A 21,241-nucleotide genomic window follows, 5' to 3' on the forward strand; every position below is an offset into this window, starting at 1 on the left:
TTCATTAATTAATCTGTTTCTATGTGTATTCATTTTTGATTGTTGCTGTAACAGATTGTCAATAGCTAAGACAACACCAGGCGCTGTGGCTCATGTATGTAATCCCAGCACTGTGGGAGGCCAAGACAGGAGGATTGCTTAAGGTCAGGAGTTCAAGACCAGCCTGGCCAACTTGGTGAAAACCCTGTCTCTACTAAAAATACAAAAATTAGCCGGGTGTGGTGGTGGGTGCCTGAAATCCCAGCTACTCGGGAGGCTGAGGCAGGAGAATGGCTTGAACCTGGGAGGCGGAGGTTGCAGTGAGCCGAGATCACCCCACTGAGCTTCAGCTTGGGTGACAAAAGTGAGACTCCATCTCAAAAAATATATCTATGTAGCTAGGACAATTTTTGAAAAAGAAGAATAAGGTGGGAAGAACATCTCTACCATATTTCAATACTTCTTATATAGCTACAGAAATCAAGACTGTGTAATATTGGAAGAAGAATAGACACATAGATCACTGGAACAAAATAGAGAACCTAGAAATAGCCCTACACTGATTTTTTACAAAGAGACAAAAAGAAAAGGAAGGATCATCTGCTTAACAAATGGTGCTGGAGCAGTTGGATATCTATAGGCAAAAAAAAAAAAAAAAAAAATGACCTTATCTTCATACCTTTATTAAAAAATAACTCAAGTAGATCATAGACTTAAATCTAAAATATAAAACTAAAAAATCTTTTACAAGAAAACGTAGAAGAAACATTTGAGATCTAGGGCACAGTGAATGATTCAAAAAGCATAATCCATAAGGAAATAAATAAATTAGATTTCATCCAATTTAAAACTTTTTCTTTGCAAGAAATCCTGTTAAAAGGATGAAAAAACAGGGTATGGACTGGGAGAAATGTTTGCAAACCACATATCCAACAAATGACTTACATCCAGAATCTATAATGGATACGTATAGTACTCTCAAAACTCAACGGTAGGCCGGGCATGGTGCTCACACTTGTAATCCCAGCACTTCGGAAGGTCGAGGTGGACAGAGTGCAGATCCCTTGTGGCCAGGAGTTTGAGACCAGCCTGGGCAACATGGCAAAAACCCATCTCTACTAAAAATACAAAAATTAGGCATGATGGTGCGCACCTGTAATCCCAGCTACGCAGGAGGCTGAGGCCTGAGAATCGCTTGAACCTGGGAGGCGGAGGTTGAAGTGAGCCAAAATCATTCCGCTGCAGTCCAGTATCAGAGTGAGATTCTGTCTTGGAAAAAAAAAAAAATCAAACAATCCAATTCGAAAATGATCAAAAGATATAAACATACATTTCACTGAAGAGGAAATAAGCAAATAAGCACATGAAAAGATGTTCAACACTAATTTGTTTCACTAGATGCAAATTAAGACCACGATGAAGTATCACTACTCACTTATTGCAACAGCTAAAATAAAAGACACGGTGACAACACCAAATGCTAGCAAGGATGCAGAGAAACTGGACATCTCGTAAAATGCTGCTGGGAAGGTAAAATCTTACAGCTGCTCTGGAAAACAGTTTGGTAGTTTCTTATAAAACTAAATATGCAATGACCATACAATTCAACAATTGCACTTCAGAGAAATTAAAATTTATGCCCATCCAGAAACTTGTACATAATTGTTCATAGCAGCTTTATTTGTAATAGCCAAAAGCTGGAAATAATCAATATTTTCTGCAATAAGTGAATGGTCAAACTGTGGTACATCCATACCATGGAATACTACTCAGTAATAAAAATGAACTATTGGTACACAAATATTAACATCTTGGATGAATCTCCAGGGAATTACGCTGAGTGAAATAAGTCTCTAAAATGTTACATACTATAATATTTCATTTGTATAGCATTCTAGAAAAAACAAAATTGTAGAAATGAAAAGCAGACTAGTGGTTGCCAGGGGTTAGGGATATTGGATGGGAGGAGAGTATTATTAAAACTGAGTAGCACAAGGGATAGCATTGCGGTGATGGAAATGTTCTGTACCTTTTTTGAACCCCAAGACAGTCTCTGTCTCCCAGGCTGGAGTGCAGCCGTGCGATCTTGGCTCACTGCAACCTCCGTCTCCCAGGTTCAAGTGATTCTCCTGTTTGAGCCTCCCACGTAGCTGGAATTACAGGTCAGAGGTCAGCTAACTTTTTGGAAAAGGGCCAGAGAGTCAATAGCTCAGGCGTTGCAGGCCATATGGTCTCTGTTGCAACTCCTCAGCTCTGCACAAGAAAGCCATAAACAACATGTAAATGAAGAAGACACTGTAAATGATATGTAAATAATTTACAGGCACTGAAATTGATATGTAAATGATTTAGACACTGAAAGTTGAATTTCATATAATTTCCAAGTGTCACAGAATATTATTTCTTTTAATAATTTTTTTCCTTTCCTTTTTTTTTTTATTTTTGAGACAGAGGCTGAAGTGCAGGGGTATGATCTTGGCTCGCTGCAACCTCTACCTCCTGGGTTCAAGCAATTCTCCTGCCTCAGCCTCCTGAGTAGCTGAAATTACAGGCATATGTCACCATACCTGGCTGATTTTTGTATTTTTAGTAGAAATGGGGTTTCAGCATGTTAGCCAGGCTGGTCTAGAACTCCTGATGTCAGGTGATCTACCTGCCTCAGCCTCCCAAAGTGCTGGGATTACAGGCGTGAGCCACGGCGCCCAGCCCCTTTTCTTTTTGAGACAGGATCTCACTCTGTCACTAAGGCTAGAGTCCAGTGGCGTGATCACGGCTCACTGCAGCCTCAGTCTCCTGGGCTCAAGCAATCCTCCCACCTCAGCCTCCCAAGTAGCTGGAACTATAGGCATACACTACCAAACCCAGCTATTTAATATTTTTTGTAAAGATGGGGACTTGACGTGTTGCCCAGTCTGGTCTCAAATGATCCTCCTGCGTCAGCCTTCCAAAGTGCTGGTGATTACATGCATGAGCCACCGTGCTAGGTCCACCTTTTTTCAATCATTCGGAAATATGAAAGCCAGTCTTAGTTCAAGGGCCATACTTAAATAGGCAGCAGGCTGGATTTGCACAATCTTGTGCCAGAACAACTCCAGGGCACTACTGTCTGCTTCGTTCACTGCTATATCCCCAGCACCTAGAACAGTGCCTGGTACCCAGTAGGCTTTCAGTAGATGTTTACTGAGTGAATGACTGAAGAATTTTTGTATGTGTGAGATGGAGTCTCACTGTGTTGCCCAGGCTGGAGTGCAGTGGCATGATCTTGGCTCACTGCAACCTCCGCCTCCCGGGTTCAAGCAATTCTCTTGCCTCAGCCTCCCAAGTATCTGGGACTATAGGCACACACCATCTCGCCCAGCTAATTTTAGTATTTTTTAGTAGACGAGGTTTTGCCATGGACAGGTTGGTCTCAAACTCGTGACTTCAGGTGATCTGCCTGCCTTGACTTCCCAAAGTGCTGGGATTATAGGCGTGTGTTACTGCTCCTGGCCAAGTGAGTGATATGTGAAGTTGAGTGGCAGGTTACTGGAAAAGTGAAGGGAGTGAGCGCATGAGCAGACACTGTCCGACTCGCAGGGTTTCAGTGTGCTCCAGCCTGGACTCCAGCAGGCTCCACCACCAAGTCTCAAGAGAAAGATCAGAAGGCTGAGTCCAGAGTTGTATCTCAACATCTTTATTTTTCCGCTTTGGCCCAAGGGTAATCCTGACAAATGGCTTCAGCCAGGAGGAGGCAGAGAGGACTGGGCTAGGCAAAGGCTCTGCCAGGACCTGGCATCCTCCTCTTCTTCTTCCTCCTCCTCCTCTTGTGGGGTTGGGGTTGGGATTAGGGCCATGATCGAAGCTTGGCATCCCTGGGGAGGAGGGAAGTGGGCCAGTCTGCAGCCTCTGCTGTCCCCTGCCTCTGACAACCACATTCATGGGAACCAGCCACCTCCACGGAGGGACCCTAGGGAGCAGCCCCGACCCCTCCATGTGCATGCGCACGAGGACCCGGGCCAGCAGGGCCTGGTCAGTGTCCAGACATGCGGCTCTGGCCTGTGGCCCAGTTGGCAAACATAAAGCCTAGACTGACGGCCATGAAGAGGACTCCCAGGACTCCAAAGCACAGGGCCTGTGGGCCAGAGAGACAAGATGGGGCCAGTTGGGACACCTCACCCAAATGCCTTCTGAGAATGTTCTCAAGTCTTCCACCTCCTTCAGAGAGTGCTCTATCCATTCCTGACCCTCCTCTGTGTGCCCTCTCCTTCCTTACAACTAGCCCCTTCCTGTGAGTCCTCCTTCCATCTTCCCAGAACCCATGAGAAAGTACATTCCTCCATCCTTCTTCTTGAAAGTGCTCCAAGCTCTCTTCCCAATAGTGCTCCTTCCATCTGTCTGGAGAATCCTCCCTCTATGCCAGCCCCTGTTTGAGTGCTCCCTGTCTTCCCAGACCCTGCTGGTGCTGTCTCCTCTGCCCCTTCCTAAGACAATCACCTTCATTCTTCCAGACCATTTTTTCAGATGCTCTCCCAGCCCCTCCTCTCCATGTCCCTTTCACCTCCAGCCATCTTGGAGTGCTCCCTCTCTCCCTAGCTCTGCCCTGGAATGCTTACCCGGATCTTGGGCCAGGATAAGAAAGGCTCCACTTCAGAGGGTACAATGCGGAGGTAGAAGATGCTGGGGAGGATGAAGATGAGGCTGGGGGCTGAGGTGGACCCTGGAGGACAAGAAGAAGGAACAGGAGTCAACCTGACTTGGGTACAAAGCCCATATTAGATGGAGTATAGGTCTGGGGTGAGGGATACTGACCGATAACTCCAAAGATATCCCGGATGGTCGGCACATAGATGACAAGGACATTGACCAAAACAAGCAGGATCAGAGCTATGGCCACATGTCGCAGCCAGCTGAAGGCCTTGCCTGGGAAAAGCAGCTGCTGCAGGGCCCGGCGGATCTGTGGCCAGAGTAGGATGGGACAGAAGTCAGGACCCAAGTGCTGCTCCCTTCCAAGTGATCATCTGTCTTTAGCTCTACCTCGTCTTCGATCCCTGATTTCCCCTCCCTCTGACTGTCTATGGCTCCACCCTGCCTAACCCAGCATCTGTGTCTCCATCTTCTGAACGGGCTTCCTCCCTCCATCCTCTGACAATCCACGTCTCTTCCTTCTGTCTGAACACCAATCGGCACTTCCACCCACTGTCTGAAATCCCCGCCTCCTCCTCTAGCTGACCATCTTCGTCTCCTCTTCTGTCTGACCATCTACCCGTCCTTCTACCCTGTCTGAGCTCCCTGCCTCTCCCCATCTGACCTCTACTTCCCTCCTTTGTCTAATTAGTTCCACCTCCCCATTTCAGAGCCTTGTCCCTCCTACATCCCACCACTTCAGCCTCCACCCTTTCTCTCCATTCCTGTTTCTTCATTCTACCCCCCAACTGACCCTTCCTGCCTCCCTCTTCTGTCTAGCCATCCATCTGTGCCTCCTCCCTCCAACTGAGTACGCTGTACCCTGACCCTCTTTTTCCTGCTATGTCCTCCTGCTTCTGTCTGACCATCAATTTTTGCCGTCTCTGTCCATCTGACAACGCTGCCCTTTCCTGTCTGTCCATCCTTGCCTCATTCATCTATCCATCCATCCACTCCTGTCTCCAGTCTCCACCCACGCATCCTATGCCCTCTACCCATCCATCCATGTCCCTCTGCCCCATGGGCCCCACGCACAGGGAACAGCACAACTGGCACAGTGAGGGTCACAGCGAGCAGCACGGCCAGGCGCACGCAGAGGATGAGTGGGTCCTTCCGGCTGTACATGTGCAGCATCTCTGCCTCCACGCTACCTGGGCCATGGGACAGGGGATGTGGGATGCAAGATTTGGCAAGAGTACCAGGACCAATGCCCCAGAAACCCATACATACATGCACAGTGACAAAATCCACACAAGTGAGGCACACCTTCCCTTTGGAAACTGACAGGTCCATGTCACAGAAGGAAAGGGCTCAGAGGCTCCTGCCCTAGGCCTTCCCCCTCCCCCCAGCCCTCCCCCCAGCCCCACTCACTGTAGAAGGTGAGGTATCCAAAGGTCGCTGTGAGCCCATACATACAGAACATGGACCCAATAGACACATTGGCCACGGCCTGCATCCTGCGCTGGGAGGGCCTGAAGTGTAGAGGTTGTGCAACTGTCATGCCCAGACTCTGGGACTTGGCCGAGGTCTCTCAAAGCCAGCTTCCACCCTCCAGAATCCCCTTCTCCCAGACTGACATTCAGCTGGTACACACCCATCTCTGTCTACCCTGTGACTAGCCAAAACCCCCCTCCTGACCATCCATATCTCTCCCCATATGACCATCTCTGCTCTGCATTTGACTGCTACTGCCTCTTCCTTTTTTTTATTTTTGAGACAAAGTCTCTCTCTTGTTGCCCAGGCTGGAGTACAATGGCGCAATCTCAGCTCACCGCAACCTTCAACTCCCAGGTTGAAGCTATGCTCCTGCCTCAGCCTCCCGAGTAGCTGGGATTACAGGCATGCACCACCACGCCCGGCTAATTTTTTGTATTTTTAGTAGAGACAGGGTTTCTCCATGTTGGTCAGGCTGGTCTCAAACTCCTGACCTCAGGTGATCCGCCTGCCTCGGCCTCCCACAGTGCTGGGATTACAGGCGTGAGCCAGTGCACCCAGCCTGCCACTGCCTCTTCCATCTGACCATCCATGCTGTCCCTCTGTCTGATCATCCACACAAACCCCATCATAGCATCCCTGCCTCCCCCTCTGTCTGTCCGTACCTCCCCATCCCCATACCACCAGCCATGCATATCACTCCCTCCATCTGATCATCTGATCTCTGCTTCCCAACTCTGCCCATCCACATTTTTACTTAAGCCCTGATCAGCAAACAGTCACTACCCTGAGCTCCCCAAGACTCAAGTCCCCCAAACTCTTCCCATGGCACAACCTAGCTTCCGCCAAGCTACAGCCCCAGGACTACTGGAGGGAGTGTCAGACATTCTGGTTACCGCTGCACCTGCTCCCCAACATGCAGGCCCACTTGCCCGCCCACTCACCGGCAGAGCTCCGTATAGATGGGCAGCACCTCAGGGTGGCAGACGAAGGCAAAAGCCATAATGGGCACTGTGTAGGACATCTAGGGAATTCCAGAATACCTGGGATTAGAGCCCACAGTGGTCCATCCCCTTCTCCCCATCCCCCCCCACCCCGTCATCGCCCTCCATAACAGACACACAGAAGCTCCCAATGTCCAATATCCAGCTCCACTCTGAGCAGGATGTTCTGTGTGACAGAACCAGAGGGCCTGAGTGTGCTGCAACCTCCTACATGCCTGCACACATACCTGTGAGTCAACTGTGAACATCTGGGCCTCACAGCTGCTGTTGAGCCCTTGGTTGGGGAGTCCCACAGGAGCTTCACTCTCCATTGCTGTTTCGTTGCGGCCTACAGCACAGCCAAACTCGAACTTCTTGTAGATGACCTAAGGATGGGGGCAGCAGAGAAGCCAGGTCATGGGGGAGGCTACGTTCCAATGTCCCAAACTCTCTCCCCACTTCTCTGTGACTCACCGAAACAAGGAAAAACAGCATGCAGGTCAGGGACAGACCACTGGTGTACCCCAAGTAGCCTAAGAGGGGCAAAACAGAGTCTCAGAAATCGACCCAGCGCAGTGGCTTATGCCTGTAATCCCAGCACTTTGGGAGGCTGACGCAGGTGGATCACCTGAGGTCAGGAGTTCAAGACCAGCCTGGCCAACATGGCGAAACCCCGTCTCTACTAAAAATGCAAAAATTAGCTGGGTGTGGTGGCACATGCCTGTAGTCCCAGCTACTAGGGGGACTGAGGCAGGAAAATCGCTTGAACCCGGTAGGTGGAGGTTTCAGTGAGCCGAGATAGCACCACTGCACTCCAGCCTGGTGACAGAGCGAGACTTTGTCTCAAAAAGAAAAAAAAAGAAAAAAAAAGAAATCAATGGATCCCCCCCCAACAGTGAACTCCAAACACCTAGTCTGGCCTTCAAGGTCTGCCCACCGTAATTACCTTTGCATAGGCTTCTACTTCCACCCACAAAAGCCTCCCCTCCATAGCAAACCATAGCAAACTCCTACTAATCTGTTAAAGCCCACATCAAATAAGCTCTCTCCTGGTGTTCTGCAGCCCTTGACAATGAATGGGGGTTTTCTCAGTCTGGCTCCTTCTGTCTAATCCCGCTATCCAATGCCCAACCCAGGGAGCCTCTTACCCAAGTGTTTCATGAGGGCCAGGGGCAGGATGATTAACACACTGACAATGATGATGAGGTGGCTCCCCTCCAAGAACCAGTCCCTAGAAAGACAGGAAGACACAGTGCCTAGCTGCCAGCCAAAGGAAACTGTCAGGCAGACACTCATAGAAGACAGCCGGTCAGACAGCTTTCTGCCTTAAGTCAGGAGAGTTAAGCTGACAACCTCAGCTGTGAGAAGTCATTCAGGTGGTTACAGTGACAAATGGCACAATAGGGTTGACAAAAACAGGCTGACGATGAGATTGTCAGATACCGTCGGTGGGACACAGCTAAAAACACATACTCAGCTGGACAAAACTTGCCATCAGACTTCACGAGTGGATGTACAACCAGAGGGTCAAACAACCCAAATTGGTCAGATTCAATGTGAAATTCAGTCCAGGCCAGGTGCAGTGGCTCACGCCTGTAATCCCAGCACTTTGGGAGGCTGAGGCAGGTGGATCACCTGAGGTCAGGAGTTCAATACAAGCCTCGCCAACATGGTGAAACCCCATTTCTACAAAAATATAAAAAATCAGCCTGGTGTGGTAGCACGCGCCTGCAATTCCAGCTACTCAAGAGGCTGAGGTAGGAGAATCACTTGAACCCAGGAGGCGGAGGTTGCAGTGAGCCAACATCGTGCCATTGCACTGAAGCCTGGGAGACAGATCGAGATGCTGTCTCAAAAAAAAAAGAAAGAAAGAAAAAGAAAGTCACGGCCAGGCGCAGTGGCTCAGGCCTGTCATCCCAGCACTTTGGGAGGCTAAGGCAGGAGGATCACCAGGTCAAGAGTTCAAGACCAGTCTGGCCAACATGACAAAACCCGTGTCTACTAAAAATACAAAAATTAGCTGGGCATGGTGGTGCATGCCTGTAATCCCAGCTACTCAGGAGGCTGAGGCAGGAGAATTGCTTGAACCAGGTCCCGGGAGGCGGAGGTTGTAGTGAGCCGAGATCGAGCCACTGCACTGCAGCCTGGGCTACAGAGCAAGACTCCATCTCAAAAAAAGGAAAGAAGAGAAAAGAAAGGAAAATCAGTCCAATACAACGTGCCAGACACAAAGAAAGTGAGTCATGATCGTGGTATGTTTGACAGGTAGAGCAACAGTCTGATGATCCAGTAGACAAGCCACGATGCAGAGTCAATGAAAAAGTCAGAAACGCATGCTTGTTTGAACAGCTCAAGATTTGTTGGATGCCTGAAAGTATGCCTGTGGACTGATTTGGCCATACAGCTAAAGAAAGAATGAAATAGAAATGAAATCAACCAGCTGGCCAAACTGTTAGAACCAAGCTCTGAGAAAGGGTGGAATCTGTACAGATGTTGGAGGAAGGTGACCAGGCAAGAGTCAGTTAAGACAGAATCAGCTAAACAACTGCTCACACATTCAAAAGAACTTGATCGAATGCCTGCGTTCTAGGCATTCACACAGTCTCTTTCTATCTCATACACAGTTACACAGAAATAAACCAATGGGAGCTAACTATAATAATGACACATGTCTGGTCACACTGTCAGCTACCTAGTGTTCTCAGAATCAAGCCAAAGATCTTAAAGGATACACACAGACAATAAAAGTCAAGCACTTAGTTAAAATTGTCAGACTGGCCGGGTGCAGCGGCTCATGCCTGTAATCCCAGCAACTCGGGAGGCTGAGGTGGGCTGATCACCTGAGGTCAGGAGTTCAAGATGAGCCTGGCCAACATGGCGAAACCCCGTCTCTACTAAAAATACAAAAATTAGCCAGGCGTGGTGGCAGGCACCTGTACTCCCAGCTACTTGGGAGGCCAAGGTGGAAGGGTCGCTTGAACCTGGAAGGTGGAGGTTGCAGTGAGCCAAGATGGCACCGCTTCACTCCAGCCTGGGCAACAGAGTAAGACTCTGTCTCAAAAAAATAAAATAAAATAATTAGCTGGGCATAGTGGTACACACCTATAATCCCAGCTACTCATGAGGCTGAGGCAGGAGAATCACTTGAACCCGGGAGGCAGAAGTGATAGTGAGCCAAGATCATGCCACTGCACTCCAGCCTGGGCCACAGAGCGAGACTCAAAAAAGAAAAAAAGAACCTGTCAGACTGACACAGAGACCAACTAACCCAGAGTCAGACTGACAAAACCAGAGACACAACTATGCACTATGTAAAGTCCATGGGACCAGAGGCAAGGTTAGCCACTGGACACACAGAGCTGTGCCTAAAACACACACAGAGAGTTACACACGTGCAGCTGAAGCACAAGCACTGCAGCACACTGTGCATACACACTAGCCCTGCTGGAGTCCCATCATGCACACACCCCCACACAGACTGAGCCAGCGCAGTGGATCCAGACTCACACACAGTCAGCCGGATACATAATCAGAACAGCCCAGCATACATGGTTGCAACCATAATACAGAGGACACATCGGCAGTCAGGAATCTCACACACACACACACACACACACACACACACACACACACACACACTCACAGAGCAAAGATAATTTACCAGAACAGCCACCAAATCAGAGATGGAGTTGGCTGGACACATACAGTCAGAGTGAGTCACATATAGTTGATACCACAGCATATGTTGGAGTCAGCGATCGTACACTTGTAGCTAGACAGATTCAGCCAAATGAACCTAGGATCAAGCTCAAACAATCAGCTGGACGGGGAAGTCAGAGTGACCGAGTGTCAGACACATATGGTTGGAATCACAGTATACGGGACACAGCTGTAATCAATTACAAAGCCAGCCCGAGAGAATCAGCCAGCACAGCAGACACGGAGTCAAACCCACAGGCAGAGTCTGAGTCCACCAGCTATGTACATTCACACACACGTGGTCAGCAGCAGAGTAAACTGGACGTAAAGAGTCAGCCTCCAGCCAGAAGCAGCCAAAATAAGTCACAAAATCAGCACACGGTCAACTAGACTCCTGTGGTCTGAGCAACAGTCACGCAGAGGAATCAGTCTGACCCAAGTGGCCTGCCCAGCCATCTCAAACTGGAACATCTGGGAGCCAGCTGCACACACAGCACTGAAAATACCGGCCGGGCCTTGCAGGCAGAGTCAAGGGGCTGCAGGCCAGCCAAGGGGTGTTGCTCACTCACTCCGCGGGGTCCATGTACAGGAAGGCGCTGATAACCAGGGGGAGCTCAGATTTGATGATGAACAGGTAACTGGACATGGCTGGTGCGGGTGGGGGAGGTATAAGTAGAAGGATTCTCGTCATGCCCCCACCCCATCTTCCCCAGCCCAGCCTAGGGAAGCCCACCTCACTCCACCCCCTTCCCACAAGCGGACCCCCACCTCCCATAGTCCTCACCCCCAACATTGTGCAGGCAGATGACCGCGGCCACCACTACCTTCCCCGCAGGCCCGAATGCCCTCTGTCCCAGCTGCTCATAGGCTCGGATGCCTAGCGGGGGAAGGCAGGAACAGGTTGTAGGTCCAGGAGGCCAGGCCAGGGGTGCAGTCCAGAGGGCCTGGGAGCTGGGGAGCTAGGGCTTAGGGGAACCAGGTTTGACTGATGGAGGCTGGAGGTGGGGGGTAAGCAGTTGGGGTTGAGTTTGGGGGCAGACTCTGGGAGGTGGGATCTGAGGCCAGGGAAATGGATGAAGGCCGGAGGTGAGAATAAGGGGTCTCTGAGCCAGACTATGGACTGGGACCATGGTGGGAGCTGGGGAACCGGGGGCTGAGATTTGGGGGATCTCAAGGTTGTGGGGCTGGCTTCCAGGTTACAGGGGGTCTGGTGACTGAGGAGTGGGGTTAGAGGTGGAGTGTAGTCATCTGGGGGTGGATTCTGGGGTGCTGGGTCCAGGATCTGGGTTCTGCAGTCAAGGAATTGGGTTTGGGGTCTGGGGCCCAAGGTCTGGGTTGAGGTCTGGATGCGGGTCCAGAGTCTGGGGTCCAAAGGGGCTTTGTGGGGACTGAGATGCAGGCTCTGAGTCTCACCTACAATACCAGCGCAGGTCAGCAGGAGGTGGATGGAGTAGGACGACAGAAGAGCAATGCACAGCAGCAGGGCCCTGCGGCAGGTGGCACAGCTCAGACCTGGCCGCAGGCCTCCCACCCACCCCGCAACACCACTGGCCCCGCAGGCCACCTGTGGACTCACAGGAAGAAGATGACCCCTGTGTGGGCCATGGCATAGGCCAGCCCCAGGATGCCGCTGCCCATGATGGCGTTGCTGAGGTTGAACACTGACATTCCAAATGATGTCTTCCCCTCGAACTGCACGCAAGGAGCAAAGCCCGGGCACACATTGGGAGGGGGCACTGGGTAGGAGACCAATGATGCCAGGGCCAGGGAAAGACTGGAGAAGAAGCAAGCGGGGTGGAGAGAAGCCGGGGTGGAGAGAAGTCAAGGAGAGACCATCTGAGGAGGGAAGAGGCTAGCAGGGAAGAAGAGTTGAAGATGGAAGAGGCTGCGAAGAGAAGAGCTGGGAAGGGGAAAACTAGGACAAACTTTGGAGGGAGCCGCTGGAAGTGGACAGAGAGGACCAGGGGAGGGTGAAGCAGCCACCAGAGGCAAAACAGCTGGGGAGGGGAGACGCTGGGGGTGGGGATGGGCTGAGGATGGGGAGTGCTGGAGGAGGAAGAATAGGGGGAGGGGAGTAGCTGGGAAGGGCAGCCACTGGGCGGAACAGCGTGGGCAGAGAAGCAAGGCCAGGGAGAGAGCTAGAAAGGGCATATCTGGGGAAAAGGAGTATTTGGAGAGGGGAGGACCGACGAGTGCGTAGCTGCGGTGGGGAGATAGCTGGGCAGGGGAACAGCAGGGAGGAGGAGTGGGGAAGAGGGAGCAGAGCAGGGAGGAGATTAGCTGGGGAAGGTGCCACCGGGCCAGATCCTGTGGGGCCACTCACATCCATGAACTGGACTGGCTTGCTCCCAGGAGCAGGACCACGACTGGCCAAGAAGCCTTCACGTTCCTGCCTGTAGCTGGATAGGGCAGGGAAATGGAAGCTGATAAAAGGGTAACCCTGACCCCTGACCCCTGAGCCCACCTCCTTGGACCCCTGACTCACCCCACAGCATCTGAAGGGAGGGCTCCATTCATCTTTGGATCCTGCAGTTCCATCCTATTGGGGTGCTGCAAAGTGAGGGGAGCTGAAGAAGGGGGGAGGGGAGCCCCATAGAGACTGACAGAAAGAGGGAGAAAAGGATGGGGCAGGGGAGCAGGAACAGACAGGGATAGAAATGGAAGCAGGCCAACAGAGAAAGAGATGAGCGAGAATGAAGAATCAGAGAAGGAGAGAAGCCAACAGTTACTCAGAGAGACACAGAGAAAAGAAGCCAGTGAGAGAGAAATAGTGGGGGCGAGACAGACAGAAAGCTCCAGAGAGAGCCGGACCCCAGGGCAGATGAACCGACCATGTGGAGAAAGGATAGCCTGTCCTCCCAGACCCCAGACTCACACACGCTGTCTCTCTTGCTGTCTGTATCTTTCATTCCCTGGTCCCCCGCGCCCTCCCCGCACTTCCCTCCACCCTCACCACGTGGCCAGGCGGCTCACTCCTTGCAGGGACACGTGTCGGCCGGCTGCCCCACCCCTCCTAATGCCCTCGCCCCCCTCCTTCCTGCCTGGGTCCCCAAGCCCGAGCCCAGAGCTGATGCAACCTGTTGAGTGGGCTGAGGGTGGGGGGCAGACTCAGAGACCCCTGCCCCAGACGCTGCAAACTGCTCTCTGCCACAGCTCTGAATATCCTCACTAGAAACCAAAGACAAGTCCCCAAACTGAGCCCCTTCCCAGGATAGAAATGACCCAGGGACTCCCATTTAACCCCCTTCTAGGGGCTAGAGGTATTTTCCAAGGCCCCTAGCAAGTCTTAAACACCCATCTTCTGACAGCAGTCAATTTGGAGACGCTTCCAGACTTGAGAAACTTCCTGGGCGTGGGGTGTCTCAGGAACCTGGCCCAAGCCTGCATTTCCCCTCCGGAGGAAGAGCTGTCTCTGAGACCTTCATCAAAGTCCCCCTCCCGTGGCCTAACGAGTTTCCTGGGGTGGGGGAGACTCTGCGATCCCCACCAGAGCCTGGAGCCCTGTCTTATGGGTAGAGCATCTCTGGAGAAACCCCAGCCCCACGCTTATTCCCTGGGAAGGAGGTGTCTCAGAAACCCCCATTCAAGGTCCACGTTAGAGCTCAAAGTGGCTCAGGAAATCCTTCCCCAAGTTCTGAATCCCATTCCTGGGAAAGGGAAGGATCTCAAGGAGTCCCATCCCCTGCCACCAGCACCCTCTGGGGTCTCCCATCGACACCTGAATTCACTTCCTGGGATCAAGGTATCAAAAGGACCCACACACACACACCGCCACGCACACACGCCATGCCATTCTCCACAAGTGCTAAAATTTCTCCAAGGAACCTCAAGTCCCCTCCCAGGACCCCTACTCAGATCTCAGGGCCCCCAGGAACACCATCCCCGCAGCAGCCCACGCTCCCTCCTCACCCACCTGCTCCTCTCAGTTCCTGAAGTGGCGGCAACTCAGACTTGGGTTCGGGGACCCTCTCGGCTGACTCAGTTCCTGCTCTGGCGCGGTACTTTTTTTTTTTTTTTCTGAGAAGAAATGTTAATTTTAATTTCGCTTCCCTCCTTCTGGCCCTGGGCGGGGGAAGAGGTGGAGAAGGGGCGCCCCCTATCTGGACCCACTTGGAGGGAAACAGAGGTTTGTTTGTGTCGTGGTGGCGGGGAAAATGGCCTGAAAGATTGAAGGCGTAGACCCACGGCTAGAGAGAGTGACAGGCAGACAGAAGGGATGGACTCACAGAGCAGACAGAGGGCAGAATGGGATCGGTGGCAGGAAGAGGTACAGAGAGGAGGAGTCAGAGCAGGAGAAACAAAGTTACAAAGAGAGATAAGCAGGCACAAGAAACAACACAGGAACAGACAGACCACAGAAGGAACAGCAAGACAGATGGGCGGAGGAGGGGATGCAGGGGGAGCTTGGTAGACAGGCGAGGGCAGCCGCAGGGAGAAAGGGACCCACAGGCAGACTCGGAAACAGGCAGGTAGGTAGGGACAGGCTCGTGCAAACACCTGCAGAAAGGCAACAGGCAGTGAGGCTCAGTCAGAGACAGGAGACACGGGCTGGCAGAGAGGTGGGGGAAAGAGCCAGACAGATCCCCAAACAGAGGGTAGGGCCAGACACACCACCTCAGAGACAGATGAAGGGACAGAGAGAGTGATTGAGGCAGAGAGACAGCTGGAGGGGACAGAAGAGAAGAGGCAGACAGAGGCAGATTCAGGCAGAGAGGCCTGGAGACAGCAGGGGACAGGTGCAGGTGTAGCAGCCAGGCTCTTCCAGGCAGACCTCAGGCAGACAGCCTAGTCACGAGAGGACCCTAGATCTTGGGGGCCCCCAGAGGGAGGCAGGGAGGGCATTTGTGGCTGGGTGGGGAATGTGGACTGTGAACTCACACTGTCTGCAAACTGGGCGGGCACTGTAGTCCTGGACCCCACCCCAAGCATGGGGTGGGGCTTATCCAAGCCCTGAGAAGTCCCACTATCTATCTGTCCATCTGTCTTCTATGGGAGTCCGTCTGTTCACTCCCTTCCAGGCATGCCTGTCCAAGACAACGCACGTGTCCACTACAGGATGTCAGGCAGGATGGACTTGGGGTCTGGGCCCACCTCGACTGGGCTGCTTGAAGCCCAGGTGGACAAGAGGCCTCTGTCTGGGCCCCTTGCCCGCCTGCCCACCCCCCACAGTGAACACAGAATTCCCGGAAAGGCCAGGAGCTGGCTGAGGCTTCAAAGCTGGCCTAGATGCCCTCACCCCACCCGCAGTTGGAGGAGGACAAGGGATGGGGCGTTTACTTCCCCACAGCGGGAGAAAGACTCCTGCACACTCAGGGATTGCAGCGACACAACAGTCCCAATCACAGTCTCATCGAGGGGCTCAGATATGGGGGCCGACTCACCATCACTCACAGAGGTGAGCAAAGACTCACAGCCACACACAGAGAATAAAGACTGACAGACATGAACACACACAAACTCACCACTGCACGTGAAGAGCACAGGCTCATGGGACAGTCCCACACGTGGCCACACAGAGTGACAATAGATAATCTTACAGCTAACAACACCCACAGGCTCAGAGCCGCTCACAGAGAGCACAGCTAACACAGGGATAGGCTCATGCAGGTTTCCACTCTAGATTCCTGATCATCATCACCCGTGGACCCACAGCCATGCCAAAGACAACCAACAGGCAAATCACACACACACACAGCCACACACAGACTCACAGCCGCACACAGACGATTACACCCAGCTGATGACATCGCTCATGGGTCCTGGGTCTTTCCCACACGCACAATCCAGGTTCAGATGGCCCCAGAGGCAAATTTCCAGGTTCAAACCCTAGAATGATTTCTCTGTGTATGTGAACTTGCATGTGCACTTGTGACCACATGTAACCGCATACAGCTCCAGTCACACAGAGAGGCGCTCACAGGCTGACATGATTGTACAAACAGAAAAGCCACAGTCTACATTGTGGGGGAGCCAAAAAATAATAAAAAAGAAAAAGCCACAGTGTCTCTCTCTCTCTCTCTCTCTTTCTCATGCGAGCACACACACACACAACTGCATTCCAGCAAATGGCTGCACACAGCCGTGTACACACACAGCTAGTCACAAATCAAGTCAGAAAAGAAACATACAGGGAAAGCATATACCAGCACACAAACACGGAGTACAGGAATGCAGAATACGCTTACTATCGTTGCAAAGAAGAAATCCAGAAACCACACCGAAAGCTGCACAAGGAAGAAATAGGAGAAGCAGATAGTACTCATACCATAGCACCAGAAGAAACGCCCCGAGGGCACACATACCTGCAGCCACTTGCTAAGGAGAGACAGAAATACAGCAACAGACACACAAAGAAAGACACGTGCACATAGATACACACATAGGAGGGACAAGTACTCTGACACACTCATCACCCACAACCATTACAAAGGAGACAAATACCCAAGCAACACACACACACAACCCCAAAGAGATGAACTGCTCAGGCAGACAGTACCAATCAGGCAAGTTACATAGGAAAACACAGGTGCAGCTCACATACGCATGGTTGTGGCTGAGAACAGGCAGGTGAGATACATTCAGCGTATTCACACACACACACACACACACACACACACACACACACACACACAAACACCCTGCCCAGCCTCCTCCTGCCTCTGTCTCCTTTCCTATCTACTCTGATTTCTCTCTCCCCTCATACCCCTCCCCCACCCAGAGCCATTACACATCTGTGCTACCAGCTGGTCAGGGAAAGAGACACCTGTCACCAGAGGCCTTGGCCCACGTGGCTAAAGGTGGGGGGCGGGACACAGGTATACATATTTCAAGTCTGAAGTGTCCCATCCAAAGAACTAGCATACCTTATCTTGGATTTAAAAAAAAAGCAATAGATGGGCTGGGTGCAGTGGCTCACACTTGTAATCCCAACACTTTTGGGAGGCCGAGGTGGGCGGATCACCTGAGGTCAGGAGTTCGAGACCAGCCTGGCCAAGACGGTGAAACCCCATCTCTACCAAAAATACAAAAATTAGCTGGGTGTGGTGGTGGGCACCTGTAATCCCAGCTACTCGAGAGGCTGAAGCAGGAGATTGCTTGAACCCAGGAGGCGGAGATTGCGGTGAGCCGAGATCGTGCCATTGCACTCCAGCCTGGGCAACAAGAACAAAACTCCGTCTCAACAAAATAAATAAAAAAATAAATAGACAACCCCCCTCCCCTCTGCATCCATTCGCCACCTCCCTGGCATAGCCTCCTGCTCTGATTGCTCTCCTTCCCTCCCAGGCCCTGCCCCCACCGGCCTTCCAGCATGGCCCAACACAGGGAGGGCTACCAGGCATACAGTAGGTGCTCAATAAAGTCCACTTATCTAATATCGTATTATTACCATTACTCTTATTTCTGCCAGAGGAACTCTTCTAGGGGAGAGACGAACCTCTGTGCAGCTCTAAGAACCCCACAGCTCCGCTAAGTTTCTGGGCACTGCAGATAGTGGGCGCTCACCATAAGCCGGTCCGGCAGCGGGAAAACAAAGGGAAAGTGTGATCTGGCTGCATGGGGGAACCTGTTGTAGAAGGAACAGATGTCTTTAAGTAGGACTGAGGCCTTGAGGCCATGCCAGGGATAAGAACACTTTGTTAGTTCATCAAAGTAGGGCTTCTTCTCAGGGTCATTTAAGGTTTTTGTTGGTTCAGTAAAGCAGATCCTCGTCTAACATTTGGGAGTCCTGTGAAATCTGTTAAAAGTCACTTTGGGGGTTCTCATCAGTTCTAAGGAGACCTTTGATTAAAACAGGTCACTGCTCGGTAGCATCTAGGGGAGGGAGGGACACAGTTAAGCAGTTAACAGCAAAAGCTTTCTCAGCCCTGCCACTTATTAGCTGCGTGGCTAAACAAGCAAGTTCCTAAACCTCACTGCCTCTCAGCTTCCTCAAGGGCAGAATAACACCTAACTCACTGGGCTATTGACATGATTGAATTAATTACCACAGGCAAAACACTTAAGACAATGTTTGACACATAGTAACTGCTCGATACATATTTGTGGAAGGAATTAATGATTTCTCAGTGAAAGCCAAGTCCCATTTGCTGGGCTGCATATAGGATTCCAATCTGTCCTTTCATGCAGGCTCCCCACGGAGTAACTCTTTCCAGTCGCTTCCTTTCCTCAAAGCAGCCCCTGGGCAGCAAAGTCCTAGTCCCCTGCCCCTGGGCCACCCCCCTCTTTCTCTCCCACTGCTAAGATGCCCCCTCCGGGAAAGAGCCGGCCTGGCAGCTCCCTCTTCCTTGACCTCTCCAGGAGGCCAAGGGGAGGACACCTTTACACTCAGTGGGGTGCCGGGTGGGAGCTGCAGGCCGACACCCTACTTCGGGAAGATCCTGGAGAGTTCAGAGGCTGGCTCCTGTCCCCCGAACCCCCGGCCCTGCTGGAGGAAGCAAGTTCCTTTGCTAAAAGTTAAACATCCTCTTCATGAGCGGCAAGAAAACAGGACGTGGGAAGCGTCCCACAGGGTGAACATAGGCCCCCAATGACTGGCACCCCCTCCTCTCTTGTGGAGCGGAGGCCTGGTGGCTCGAACCCTTCCTTTCTCACACTTGCTCGCCTCTGCAGGGGAGTCCTGTTCCCACAGTCCCCACAATGCCCTTGAGTTCTGCTGACAAAGCTCTGGCTTCTTCCCTGATTCTCAGAGTCTCTACGCCTCCACCCAGGGCTCCATGAAAATGCAGGATGCACCACTGGGGTAAAAATGAAGGAACGAAGCAACAAAAGGATGAATTCAACCAACATTGATTGAACATCAACTGTGCACCACCCCTGTTCCAAGCACTGGGAGGCAGCAGTGAACATGACAGAACAGGAATCCCTGCCTGGTGAAGCTCGTGTGCTAAGGAATCAATTATTCTGTTCTTTATTTATTTTTTATTTTTTCTTGAAACAGGGTCTCACTCTGTTACCCAGGCTGGAGTGCAGTGGCATGATCAGCTCATTGAAACCTCAAATTCCTGTGCCTTAGCATCTCAAATAACTAGGACTATAGACAAATAGCACCATGCCCAGCTAATTTTTAAATTATTTCTTGTAGAGATGAGGTCTCACTATGTTGGCCAGGCTGCTCATGAATGCCTGGCCTCAAGCAATCCCACTGCCTTGGCCTCCCAAAGTGCTAGGATTACAGGCGTGAGTCACAGCATCCAGATTTTTTTTGTTGTTTGCTTGTTTGTTTTTTGAGACAGGGTCTCACTCTGTTGCCCAAGCTGGAATGCAGTAGCACAATGTCAGCTCACTGCCACCTCTGCCTCCCGGGTTCAAGCGATCCTCCCACCGTGGCTTCCTGAGTAGCTGGGACTAGAAGTGCGAACCACCATGCCCAGCTAATTTTTGTATTTTTAGTAGAGACAGGGTTTCACTATGTTGGCCAGGCTGGTCTCCAACTCCTAACCTCAACTGATCCACCCGCCTCTCACCTCCCAAAGTTCTGGGATTACAAGCGTGAGCCACCTCACCCAGCCCTTTTATTTTTTAAAGAGACATGTGTTCTCACCAAGTTGCCCAGGCTGGATTCGAACCCTGGGCTCCAGGGATCCTCCCAATTCAGCCTCTGGAGTAGCTGGGACTAAAGGTGCATGCCACAGTCCCTGACTAATACTCATATGCATGTTGTCAGGATTAAAATGAATGAACAAAGGGAAGGACATGCTGGAGCCAACTTGTACAAGTTGGGAGGAGCTATTCAATTTTCAGGAATTTTGCAAACTGGTTGTTAAACAGCTGGTTTAACAATTGGTTTTGTTTGTTGAGACAGGGTCTCACTCTGTCACCCACACTGGAGTGCAGTGGCACAATCAAAGCTCACTGCAGTCTTGACCTTCCAGGCTCATGCAATCCTCCCATCTGAGCCTCCCAAGTAGCTGGAACTACTCACGCACACCACCATGCCCGGCTATTTTTATTTTTTGTAGAGATGCGGATCTCATCATATTGCCCAGGCTGGTCTTGAACTCCTGGACTCAAGCGATCCTTCCACCTCAGCCTCCTAAAGTTAAACAGCTATGGTTAAAAATGAAATTATGTGGCCAGGTGCAGTGGCTCACGCCTGTAATCCCAGCCCTTTGGGAGGCTGAGGCAGGTGGATCACCTGAGGTCAGGAGTTCGAGACCACCCTGGCCAACATGGTGAAACCCCTGTCTCTACTAAAAATACAAAAATTAGCCAGATGTAGTGACTGGCGCCTGTAATTCCAGCTATTCAGGAGGCTGAGGCAGGAGAATCATTTGAACCCGGGAGGCAGAGGTTGCAGTGAGCTGAGATGGCACCATTGCACTTCAGCCTGGGGGACAAGAGCGAGACTTCATCTCAAAAAAAAAAAAAAAAAAAAGAAAAGAAAAGAAATGATATAAACTTACTCAAAATTTGTCACTTCCTAATTATTTTACCCCATTCCACTATTGTCTATGTTCTTGAGGTTATTTAGCTCCATTTTATCT

At 51.3% G+C, this 21,241-nt stretch overlaps 1 protein-coding gene across 6 annotated transcripts; it reads right to left on the reverse strand.

Annotated features, from left to right (window-relative positions):
- Positions 1 to 3,629: 3,629 nt before the first annotated feature.
- SLC38A5 (solute carrier family 38 member 5) lies at positions 3,630 to 15,627 on the reverse strand. Of its 6 annotated transcripts, XM_032258578.1 has the most exons (17): positions 15,529 to 15,615; positions 14,671 to 14,774; positions 13,243 to 13,307; positions 13,081 to 13,156; positions 12,334 to 12,531; positions 12,171 to 12,244; positions 11,542 to 11,634; positions 11,327 to 11,405; positions 8,207 to 8,289; positions 7,533 to 7,591; positions 7,307 to 7,444; positions 7,020 to 7,099; positions 6,013 to 6,113; positions 5,677 to 5,792; positions 4,768 to 4,912; positions 4,572 to 4,675; positions 3,630 to 4,090 (listed from the first exon to the last, which is right to left on the reverse strand). In XM_032258578.1, the coding sequence occupies exons 3-17, from the start codon at positions 13,268 to 13,270 to the stop codon at positions 3,989 to 3,991; spliced, it is 1,476 nt and encodes a 491-aa protein (XP_032114469.1). In that variant the 5' UTR covers positions 13,271 to 13,307; positions 14,671 to 14,774; positions 15,529 to 15,615; the 3' UTR covers positions 3,630 to 3,988. The 6 variants fall into 6 exon arrangements, with proteins under 6 accessions (XP_032114469.1, XP_032114470.1, XP_032114471.1 ...); XM_032258579.1 differs by lacking the exons at positions 14,671 to 14,774; positions 15,529 to 15,615 and adding an exon at positions 13,633 to 13,730; XM_032258580.1 differs by lacking the exons at positions 14,671 to 14,774; positions 15,529 to 15,615 and adding an exon at positions 13,569 to 13,632.
- Between the last annotated feature and the right edge of the window lie 5,614 nt (positions 15,628 to 21,241).

This window comes from Sapajus apella, unplaced genomic scaffold (assembly GCF_009761245.1).
Source record: "Sapajus apella isolate SASKATOON/1434 unplaced genomic scaffold, GSC_monkey_1.0 scaffold103, whole genome shotgun sequence".
Classification (NCBI taxonomy): domain Eukaryota; kingdom Metazoa; phylum Chordata; class Mammalia; order Primates; family Cebidae; genus Sapajus; species Sapajus apella.